At 41.5% G+C, this 12643-nt stretch overlaps 1 protein-coding gene across 2 annotated transcripts in view; it reads right to left on the minus strand.

The window, feature by feature from the left end:
- Window positions 1-308: 308 nt before the first annotated feature.
- SNX10 (sorting nexin 10) overlaps window positions 309-12643 on the minus strand; it is a 66671-nt gene continuing 54336 nt past the window's right edge. Inside the window, exons 6-7 of one of the 2 annotated variants that reach the window (XM_075315341.1) lie at window positions 1710-1913; window positions 309-1262 (exon numbers count right to left, since the gene is read on the minus strand). In XM_075315341.1, the coding sequence (XP_075171456.1) occupies window positions 1148-1262; window positions 1710-1913 (319 nt within the window). In that variant the 3' untranslated portion in view covers window positions 309-1147. Of the gene's footprint in view, window positions 1266-1709; window positions 1914-12643 lie in introns of both variants that reach the window. The other variant, XM_075315340.1, reaches the window with a different exon arrangement.

The raw sequence follows: 12643 nt of genomic DNA on the forward strand, positions 1-12643 counted from the left end.
AAAGAAAAAAGCACTAACTTTATTTCTAGGTATAAACTAAAAGCATCTGTTGAATTGTATTCTGCCCCTAGGACCCAAATGAGAAATATTCTAAAACAGAAATTTCTAACTTGTTCTAAAGACAACTATAATCTCCAGGAATATACAGATTGAGGTGTAATCATTCCTCTAAGTATATTCCAAGGAGAGGTTGTATAAAATAGTAAAATTATAACATGTATACCTTGAAAACTTAAAAAATAAAAAAGTTTAAACTTATTGTTGACTTGAAAATCTGAAAAATGCGAGAGTTTTTTTTTTTATCCGTACAACTTTATTTAGACAAACCCAAAATGACAAAAATGTACAATATAAATCTTCTGGTTACAAATATATTATAGCTTTAGGTTCTGTTTTTTGGTCCTGCCAGATAATACAGACTTCTACATTGTATTTTGGCTTTCACATTGTAGTCAGTTACATGACAAAGTATAAAGTGCATACGATCTTCCTGAAACAGTCATGAAGATTTCATAAAACCTAAAGATTTGAGGTTTATGGAGGAATCACTTTAAGGTTTTTTTAGTAGAATTTGAGGCCAAAAAGTAAAACTTCCGTGAACACCGAGGAAACCACCAGATAAACAGGACATTCAGAACTTTCTATTAAAACATGAACTATATAGCCCTATAGGAAGGGTGGGTGAGCTATAAAACAGCACAACAAACAAATCAGTAGTCAAGTGCATAAAATATAGCAAAAATGACTGAGTACATAACAAAAATACATTTTAGAAGACTTTAAAATTGTATGAACTATGAAGTCTGCTCAGGGTACTATCCAAGTACTCCAGACTGAAGACTAAAAGTAGTTTAAGGACTTCCACCTATAATACTATGTTAACAAAATATAAGAAAACAATAAATAGATTTACGCTGATTCCATGAAGTTATATTCAAAAGGTCCATATCGGCCACCGGTGAAACTTTGAAACGCGTGATTCTCACTTGTCATGACTATGACAAGCGTTGTACAAAACCTCAACGTCTGGTTTACCTCTTTGACAACGCTTCTACACTAGAGGCATTCTTCACCCTTATTGCCAAATGTCTTGTGTTAAAGGTTTTACAATTGCACTTTGGTGATATTGCAGCGGAGGGCCGATAATCTATTCTGGGGGTGCAGAGGCCAACACAGTCTTCCACGTTTCTTTATGACCTTCCCCAGGTTTACAACCATTTAGAAATCGACTATCGTGTTTGGTCTCCAGTGTTGAAGATGAACTGCTAAATGGAAAACAAAGAAAAAATAAATTAGAAAAAACAAAAAAAACCCAGAGGTCTGAGGTGCTATAAAAGGGGGATGGGGGGGAAGGAAATTGGTTTTCACAACACACTCAAAGGCTGAGTAGCAGAGGAGAACTTTAATTATCTCCCTTCAGAAAGAGACAGGAAATTTGGACTTTTAATTAGCCATTTGGAGTGCGGTAGGATTTTTTTTTTTAACCAGATAATTTAAACGCGAATAATTCAAGTCTGACTAAATGAAATTCACATAATCAGAATGCAGATAATTGAATTTCTACTGCATCCATTAATTCAGTGTGGAGGTGTGCGAGGACTCTTATGAGAAGCTGTCACAGCTCAATAAAATCTCAGTCAATTAATTTTTTCATTATCTGAGTAAAACACCAACAACAGAATAAGAGGGTCTACCGCTCATGAAAGTACCTCTCAGGAACTAAGTGACAACTTGTTTGTTCTTCCTCCTCCGCAGGAAACCGCCGGTTCGACGTGGCAAACTTATGAATGGCTTCAGAAACTGAGAATTTTGTCTGTCCCGAGGCGCAGGCTTCAATTTCTTCCAGGGGGAGTTGAGTTTGCAAGAAAAGGTGAAGGAGGCTGTCTGAGAGTAACACCGGGCACTGCATGACTCTGAAAAACACAATATGGAAGTCATTACTTGGAAAGGTCACTTTCTGCAGAGTGGTACAATGAGTAGACATACACAAAAGGGCAGCAAAAGAATAACCACCAGCCATTAAAGAGGCGCCACAGTCTCAGGCCTCATTCAGACTCCACATCTAATAGGTGTGGGAGTCAGCAGTGTTTTTGATCCGATTTCCATCAGTATTTAATCAGTGATTTTCTTACATGCAAAAAAATAAAAAAAATTACAAACCTTCCCCTATTTATTACAATGATAAAAAGCACATGGATGGCAATGTGTGCAGTCATAGATTGTTCATGAACCAAATGTGATTCATGGATGTCTGAAGAAGACGCAAGTAGTACAGCACTTCGTTCTGAAGTGTTGAAGAGTTGCTCTACCACTTTGATACTGATGACTTGTCTCAAGAAGTCGTCAGTAGGATTAGATCAGTGGGGGGCTGACACCCAACACCCTCCACAGATCAGCTGTTCTCTGTGCCTGTTAAATGCACAATACAAGTCCATCAACTTCAACTGATCGGTCGTGTGAATAGGGGTCGCTCTCCGTACATGGCGGTGGCATCTACAGTTGACAGAGCGGTGCTGTTCATCCAATTGCCAATATTCAGAAGCCACCACTGGGAAAAACTGATCAGGTCATCAGTATCAGAGAGAGTGGTGGAGCAAACCTTTAACACTTATGAACGAAGTGCTGTCCTACTTAGGCCATTTTCAGACATCTGTGAATCACATTCTAGATCCGATACGGAGGACTGATCCTTGGGACATCATTAATATAAAAGTAGCAAAGCAACTTTTTAACACTTGTTAACTTACTACTGTCCTACTTATGCCTTTTTCAGACGTCCATAAATTAAATCTTAATTCCAATTGAAGCTAATAATACTTTAAAAATGGTAAGTATAACCCCGGCTGTAGTATCAATTATTCCAGAATTCTGAACAAAGACATTTAACACATGTGCACAAATCAAAAATAAAAAAATATATTTTTTTCTGCCTCAATTTGGCCTTTAGTCTGATTATCATCTCCACCTCTTCGTACAGCAGAAGGAGGTAAATAGGAAATCACTGCGATCTTACTCGTATACAGCCCATTTCTGGTCACTGGTCATTCTCTTTACTGCTTGAATGCCGACACTGCAGGGAAGTTGAACCCTTTGTCAGGTTCCCCCCAGTTCAGAGCAGATTTCTGTCATCTGCGTTGTGTTAGATGTTGGGATTTCCAAAAGCAGAGAATTTGCGTAAATATAAATCCTCTGTTTTCCTCAGTTAGGCCTTGTGCACACGTTGAGTATTCAATGTGCATGGGGCCTAAGATGTAAGGATCACTGTATTAATGTACTCTTTATATAGGACAGTCGCTACTGATCGGTGAGGATTTGGGTCCTGGTACCTGCACGGATGAGTAAAAAAAAAAAAAATACTGCTCTGAAGTTTAAATCCGCAAGTGCTGCATGAACTGCGCACACAGAGCGGTGTACAGGCGCAACATCAACAGTAAGTCTATGAATCCATATATTCACTCTAAACAGAGTGGTCTTCAGACTCAGACTTCGCAACGAGCCTGTAGACCGCGCTGAGTGTGCAACTCATGGAGGTGCTTCGGACATCAGAGAGGTATTTTATCCGATTAGTGGGGGGTCCCGTGATCTGAATACCACCAATAAGCACCACTGTGGAGCGACTGTCATATCAAAACCTTTAAACAGTCAGTTACACGTTAAAACCTTGACATGTTAGACGTTTCTTCAACAAATTGAAAACCCGAATTGTTAAGTTTTGAAGCCCAAATTTAGCATACATGTAATATATGCTACAGACAGACAAAGTAACCCTTCTCATTGCTTCATCCACTTCTTAGATATTTGCTTTAGTGTTAAAAGAATGAAAAATATGTTACATTTCTGCATTTGCCAGACTGATGGCAAATTGCACGTACGTCAAGAATATGTCAAGTATATGCTTTCTTTGGAGGACAGAAAAGAGCGATAACTATGATAATTACCATATAGCCTCAAAAAGAAGAAAAAAAAAAAAACAAAAAAACCACACAAATACATTCATGTTTTAGCCATTCCTAACATGCATAAAAGTCTACATTAAAGTGGGACATTGGGCACATTGGTCTCAAGCCCTTATCTAACTACTACATATTAGTGGTCAGAGGTCGTTCATCTACCATTTTGTTGGCTTCTATAAACCAGGAATACAACAACTTTAGCATGACTTGGCATGTGGCTCTTATTAATATGAATGCAGATGAGATTGATCCATCTCATGTAGAAAAGGACAACATTATTAAGAACTTAAAGCGTAACAGTTGTGTGTATCGGTTTATAATATACACACACACACACACTATATGAGCCCTTCAAGGCTATCAACGTGTACACCAGCTGCCTGTGAAAAGCCATTTCTACTACACGTTCCAAAGTGTCCCTCCAGGTTTCCCCTATAGTCCCTTTGCATTAATAGCATGTGTGAGTTATCAAATCTAATCTAGCAAACTGTCATTGTGTACTTCTGTAATGGATGTCAGCCCTCAATGCACTGCCAGCTTGGTGAGCCAGTGATAGGCTATCATGTATGTGGAGATAGAGCTGCATGACAGCAGCCTCAGCCAATCATCAGAAAGAGGTGTGTCTCAGACTACCTCAGGCACCTGTATGCTAAGTAGCTAAGCTATAAAGACCAAAGAAAGGAGTCAACAAAACTACCTTCATGCAAATACAGTATTTTTATTAAACAATGGTATAACAAACACAATAAAATTCATTCAAGGTGTGCTGGCAAGGATACAGACAAGAGTGGGACATGCATACCATTGCTGGCCATAAATATATTAAATATCCTCTAGCTGGGAACAATGTGTCATGAATAGTAATTTACCACAATAAAGTGCTCAGTGGTTAACCAGTAAAATACATACAGTGCAATGAAGTGCAGAGATGTAATTACTGTTTAGGGCAGGCAAACAGCACAGAATCCTAACTCAATAGAGCATATCACTCCCAGGAAGTATAAAGGGAGTGAGGGGACGCCACTTCCACTCCTGCCAAAAACTGGTAACCATAAGAGACATAGGTTTAAGAGAGGTTAGAGATGACACATACCCATAGTAACCACGCCAGCAAGGGAGATGCAGTTCCACAGACCCCGACGCGTTTCGCGAGGGCTTCTTCACAAAGGGGGGTCGCAAAGAGTAGTGTCATTCCCAGGGTATAAATACCCATGTCACAGCTGTTACGGATCGCACGCTGTGGCGACGCATATAATGGCGCATGCGCGGTAGGCCACAGTGAGTTGCCCGGAAGCTGCGTCAGCACTCCAGTGTCAGGATCCGGGAGGGAAAACCCCTTCAGACGTCACATCCGGCCTGTTACCAAGGGGAGGCATCTGCAGCGACAAGGCAACGCTGGCCAAGCGCGCATGCGCACAACGTCACCATCGATCGGAGATGAGCCCCACAGCAGCCATCATGGGAAGGTCACATCCGCCAGAGATGCAAACCGACGCCATGATGGGGAGGTCAATACCCGGGGAACATATATAGTGTCAGCCAGAGTCCGAGTTACAGGCAATAGTTATATAGATCAGTGTACATGTATGCAAAAGAAATACAATACATCATCGTGTTTAAAAGTGCATACACCAGCAGAAAGCAGAATACAGGAAAGATCTTATACATCCTATTGCACCGATGATGTACGTCCAGTCATACGGCTGACATTTCTAAATGGTCCCACAGATTGTAGTTATTTCATCATCCGAAAGATCATAGACAGTCACATGCAGGGGGAAAGAATCCAATGATGGAAGATCACAGCACTAAAATCATTAAAAAAACAGAAAATGACACATAATTAAAAATGTGGAAAGGAGGAACTCAACATATCCCTGGTGAAATAAGTACTGAGAGAGAACCCTAAATTTAAAAGAATAAAATCTTACATGTATGTTTTGGAGAAAAGGCAGGACCAAAACAAGATTAGAACAAAGTTTAAAGGGATTGGGGCCCAACCATATACACATTCCCAAGCAATTATTTTCCATAAAATTCCATGGGAATTATTATAAAAAGGGGGCAAACGTAAGCTTTTCATTTAAGCCATTCGGAGCAACAGATCCCACGAGCACAATCCAGCGGCACTCCATCTGGGCTAACCGCCGTTGTAGATCGCCTCCACGGATACCTCCGTGTAGGCAATCAATACCTCTGATTTTTAAACATTTTGGATTGCAGTCGTGGAACCTGTAGAAATGTCGGGGCAGGGTTTTCAATGTTGTTAGATCTTCAGCATCACGTGCTGCCAAGATATCCCTCACGTGCTCGCGTGTACGGACCCGCAACTCCCGTGAGGTCAGACCAATATATATTAGGCCACAATCACATGTGGCATAATATATTACGTGAGTTGATTTACATGAAATGAATTTATTGATCTTAAACTCACGTTTACCATCTGATGACATAAAGGTGGCAGCACGAATGATGTTCCTGCACCCCATACAACCACCACATGGAAAACAGCCCCATCGAGGTTTCCCCACACCAGGAATACAGGGCTGCCTTACCACGTAGTGGCTCCTCACGAGTAAATCCCTTAAGTTCTTGCCCCTACGAGCTGTCATTAGGGGTTCAGATGGCAGAGACATAGCCAATGAGGGTTCAGTCGTAAGGATGGACCAATGACGTAACAAAATTGTCCTCATCTTATTCCACTGGTGGTTGAATGTAGATATAAAACGGACTGGTGGATTAGGTTCCTCCCCCCTCCTCCTTTTAAGGTTGGGGTTCAGGAGGTCACTACGTTGGCACTTCTTAGCACGCTTATAGCCATCATTAATCGAACGCTTACTATAACCCCTTTCCAGAAATCTCCTTCTCAAATCCAATGCCTGATGTTCAAAAGAGGGGTCCGAGGAGCATATGCGTCTCATCCTCAGAAACTGTCCTCTAGGGACAGCCCTGATGGTGGAAGACAGGTGTGCTGAGGATGCGTGGAGGAAAGAGTTAACGGAAGTCTCCTTCCGAAATACATCCGTCTCAATTCTGCCATTGTCCTGAACTGATAGACGAATGTCCAGGAAATCAATGGACGAAGTATCATACCTATATGTCAATTTGATATTAAAGCTATTGCAGTTCAGTTCGGACATAAAGTCCTGCAGCTCTGGGATGGTCCCATGCCACACCATAAGTACATCGTCAATGTACCGGAACCATCCCGCCACCATGGAGGAGGCGTGGGCGCCACCCCGAAATACCTCCCGCTCCCAAAATCCAAGGAACAGGCATGCATAGGATGGCGCACACGCCGCCCCCATCGCGGTTCCACGCTGCTGTAAATAAAACCGATCCCTAAAAGTAAAAAAATTATGAGTAAGAATAAACTGCAACAGTTCCACGATCAAATCACACAATGTTGCGTCCAAATTGCTCATTCTGAGGAAGAAGTCCACGGCCATTATTCCATCCCGATGGTCGATGCATGTATATAATGATTCAACATCGGCAGTCACCAAAAGTGCACAAGGATCGAGATGTAATCCATCAACCTGTCTAAGTATGTCCATGGTGTCTCTAACATAGGAGGGCAGCGTCTCAACCAAAGGTCTAAGATAGTACTCAATAAATTTACACACGGGATCGCATAACCCTCCTATGCCAGAGACAATTGGACGACCAGGGGGATTCAGTCGATCCTTGTGCACCTTTGGTAACAGGTAAAAGGTAGGGATAGTGGGGAACTTGGTCAGTAGGCCATCCATGACCTTTTTAGTAATGACTCCATCTGTTACAGCCCTATCCAAAATGGCAAATAAATCTTCCATATAACCCCTCAGTGGGCAGGATGACAGCAAGGAATATGTGTCCTTTTGCCTCAATTGTTTAAGTGCCTCTTTCTCGTATTTTTCAACCGGCCAGATAACAACGTTTCCCCCCTTATCTGCAGGTTTTATTACGACATTGTCCAAAGCTTTTAGTTCATTCAGAGCACGTCTGTGAGAAGAAGTAAGATTATCATATTCACATGAATTTTTTAGTTTGCGAAATTCATTTGTAACCAGACGTGTAAAGATCTCAACTTGAGGACATAGAGAGAGGGGGGGAAACGTCGTACATCTAGGCTTAACACTTGAAGGAAATTTACCTCTTGGGTCGCTTTCAGACTCGCATGCCAGCTCCTCCAGAGTGCGCAAAGCAGTCTGTTCCTCAATTGTGTTAAAACCCAGATCCATGAGGGGTCTGGAGTGGAGCTTTTTCAATACGAGTTTGCGCGCAAACAGGTGTAAGTCCTTCAGTGCTGTAAAGAAATCGAATTTTTCATTAGGCACAAATGTCAGACCCAAACTCAAAACCTCATGCTGCGCACTAGAGAGGACAAGGGAAGAGAGATTAATTACCTCTAGTCGGTTGGATTTTGAATCATGTGGAGGTGGTGTAATCTTGCGTTTATTCCCCGCCTGTCCCTTAAAGAAGGAGGAGGATTGACCACCATGATCATGCCGAAACTGTGTACCTTTAGGGGTTTTGGGCCTGACCACCATGGATTCTTCCATGGATGAGATGGACGTCTGGGACTCAGAACGACTCATGGACATCCTACGTGGGGGTTGACGAGATCTCCTCCATTTGTACGCCATGCCCTTCTGAAAATCACCAGAGTCCCTTATATATTTTTTATGTTTAACTGCCAGGATCTCCTTCTCCCATTTTTTGAATTCAGTATCCAAATCTGCCTCCATTTTCGTCTTCTGCTCAGGAGTAAGAGTAAGACTCATATCCCTCTGTATCTTTTCAATATCAATATCAATTTCCTTCAGGGTTTTCTCATTAAGTTGGATTAACATTTTCATAAAGCCTTTAGAACAGGTAGATGCCAGATTTTCCCATTCACTCCTGAAGGTGAGATCATCTATCTCAAATGAAGGGAATATTTGTACTCTTAACCCCCTGGGTATCAGGTCTCTGGACACATAACGTTCAAGAAAAGACTTATTCCACCATAGGCGCGTGCGTCTATTAAGGAGATTTTTATATCTTTTGTAAAGATCTTCATCATCCTTTCCACCTGTATTAAGAACAATGTTTGAATCCTCACCAAACACTCCATTTAGCTGTGAAAGCCACGCTTTTTCGCGTGCCCGAAAGTCCATTAGTTCAGGACACTGAGCTGTGAAAACACAGAATACTATAAATATAAACAACATCTGAACATAACCATGTGGGGGAAATTTTTGGTGGTCACAAAGGATCACCATAACCCCTATAGAGGACAAAAAGGATACAAAATCCCTGGTAGTGACTCCATATATACATATAAAGACCAAAGAAAGGAGTCAACAAAACTACCTTCATGCAAATACAGTATTTTTATTAAACAATGGTATAACAAACACAATAAAATTCATTCAAGGTGTGCTGGCAAGGATACAGACAAGAGTGGGACATGCATACCATTGCTGGCCATAAATATATTAAATATCCTCTAGCTGGGAACAATGTGTCATGAATAGTAATTTACCACAATAAAGTGCTCAGTGGTTAACCAGTAAAATACATACAGTGCAATGAAGTGCAGAGATGTAATTACTGTTTAGGGCAGGCAAACAGCACAGAATCCTAACTCAATAGAGCATATCACTCCCAGGAAGTATAAAGGGAGTGAGGGGACGCCACTTCCACTCCTGCCAAAAACTGGTAACCATAAGAGACATAGGTTTAAGAGAGGTTAGAGATGACACATACCCATAGTAACCACGCCAGCAAGGGAGATGCAGTTCCACAGACCCCGACGCGTTTCGCGAGGGCTTCTTCACAAAGGGGGGTCGCAAAGAGTAGTGTCATTCCCAGGGTATAAATAAGTAGCTAAGCTGTAGTCACAACTGAAAGTGCTGCGCCTATGAAACTGAGCTAAAGAGCTGGCAATCATAATAAACAGATGATCATACATTGTAGGTACTGACTTGCATATCAGTTTTGAGCCTTCTGAACAATCACTTTAAATCAATGAAAGACAGAGACCTTCTATAATAGCTGGAATTCAATAATGCATCTAAAGCAGGCCAATCAACTAAAACAAGAGTTTAAGAAGAGGATAGATAATTCTTCAGAGTACGTAGTCATCTACAACATACACAGGTCCCATTACAAGTTGCATCCATAACATTATATATCCACTGTATGAAATGGTGTAAAAAAATAAAAATAAAACGTAATGACTGTATTGGTAAAGAAACAGGTTCATGAGTTTCCAGACAAATTAAAAAACATACGGAACTTCTAAATAGAAGTCCACAAGTGGGTCAGCTCCATTAGGATTTCATGAGAAATGGTAAAAAAACAGCCTTGTTTTAAGAATTATATGCAAAATTGGGAGCACACAAGGTTCTCCCATGGACGGAAGAGCCAAGAGGAAAGAAAAAGTTCAGCTGCGATACATAAAGAACTTGACCTGGTTAACAAGTTCCATGCATCCTGGATTTCATTCTTCAGCATCACCTGCCGCTACATGGTGTCACCGCAGAGCTGGTCAATACACTACATGTACAAACGACTATAAATGATTCTTGCCGTGTAATGGTTCTCTTAAGACATCAAGGGTCGTATTTATCATGTAAATTTATACAGGAGCAAATTATCGGAGCTGTAGAGGTTTCTGGTGAATAATACTTCTGTCATCGTAACTACACTGTAATCTATATATCTACCTCAAATGAATAGCGTGCCACATAATAACAAACAGGCTCTTTAAAAACAAGTATGGGCAAAGCCCGGTCTAAATCATTATAACAGCCATGTGCACCAATGAATCAGAGGCAGGACAGCAAGAATTTGGAGCCTGGAGAGTCGGCAGCAGGAACGCAAACTGAAGAATGAGAGGGAGATCATTTACCAGCCACCAAAGAATTTCTGCAGCAATGCCCAAGATGCACATAAGAAACTCCGATCTACGGTGACATCTGCAGCAGCCAATGCAACTCCTGATGGAAGCGTACCATAATACGAGGCAAATCAGACACTAATGTGTCATCAGACTGGTAATTACTGAAATGCGGGATGTCGAGTGGTCTTCATGTCACCTTTTCTTCCACCTTGTTCGCTTGTGCTTACATACCATTCTTCTGTTCCAGTATTTTTGACTTTTCTTTCCTATAGTGCCAGTGCCTGTACATGATGGGACCTATTCGTGCAGGACACCCTGGGCCCATTGGATTACTTTAAAACTAAACCCAAGCCTAGTGAGATCGTGGCATTGAGTGGCAACTAATATGGTCACAATGGAAGTTTTAACAGGGTCATCATCCAGCTTTCCTAGACACAAAATAGCATAAAATAAAGTACCTGTCGCCTATCAAAGCCCCCTGCCTGTCCTGCAGAAATAGTCATGTACACCATTTACTTTACCTCAGCAGTCAATCATTGGCCTCGACAGTGATACTCGCATATACAGTAAGTGATCTCAGAGGCTGGTGACTGGGAGCAGCAGTCCATGAATGATGGCAGTGTTATCACTGTAGGACTGCTGGAGACCTCACCAAGGAGGCAGTGAATTGAAAGTTCACCCAGATCAGGTTTTGGACATTCACCGATCTGATACTCATGACCTATTTGTTGTACGGACAACCAATTTAAGCTAAAGGACCCCATATACATAACATAGCGGCCAGTAATATAAGCATTTGGCCAATAGCTCTCTTGCCCAACTCTCTCATGCACAAGAACGTTCAGATCCACCGAGTGTTCATGTACACTCCAAGAGAAGAGTGGCTTATGCTACCAACGGTATCAACAGTTGAAATTCCATCAGACCAATCAGTCTCCTCCCCCTAATGACATGTAACAGCCTGGTCTCCTGGGGACAATGATGGTAACCTGTTTGCCAAAACCATAAATCGGCTATAGTTTCATCACCGTGCCAGAATTCGAGCCCAAGTGATGAACATAAAACTTTACGAACTTGTCATGTGCTGCTCTGGTGGAGAGATTGGGGTTAATTTACCAGGACAGGAGGACAATAAAAGAGGCACTAAAACAGCAATGTAGTCATAGAAAAAGGTAACAAAACTTCTCCTAATCCGGGTACAAGGGCTGGAAAAGGACTACTGGTAGTGTACAATGACTTATGGCATAAAACAATACAAGATGATGTAAACACAAGAGATTCTGCAACAGCCCGAAAATTCCTAGAAGCCCTTTATACCCATTGTAAAGGGTTAAATATTGCAAAATCAATACAACAGCCATAGCAAACATCTGTGTATGCTATCGTCCTAAAATAGAGGCGATTACACTAAGCTTTCCAAGGATCCCCCATGATAAAGCTGAGGTAGCCATCAATGTAAAGCTGTGTAATTCCATCTGCCATTCAGGAACTTCAGGGAGGTTGGTGAAAGTTTTAGCGGGGCTAAATGACCAGCCACATTTATTTTAGATCCAGTTGCCCTCAAGGAGACATATATAACAATCTACACGAAGCCAGAAAAGCAAATAGCATTCTTGAAAACCTCGTCTAAAAGACATTGTTCAAGTATCCAATATGATGTCATCTATGAAGGAAGATCTAAAATGCAAGTCTGCCCGCCGCCAAATAAAATGTGGAGGGTGAACAGGCAGTGTATGCTGCCCTCTACTGAGCATAGAGTGTAATCGTTCTCAGAGCAAACCCAGATTAATAGTGTGACGTACCCAGAGGATACATATAC

Source organism: Anomaloglossus baeobatrachus, chromosome 6, assembly GCF_048569485.1.
Source record: "Anomaloglossus baeobatrachus isolate aAnoBae1 chromosome 6, aAnoBae1.hap1, whole genome shotgun sequence".
Classification (NCBI taxonomy): Eukaryota; Metazoa; Chordata; class Amphibia; order Anura; family Aromobatidae; genus Anomaloglossus; species Anomaloglossus baeobatrachus.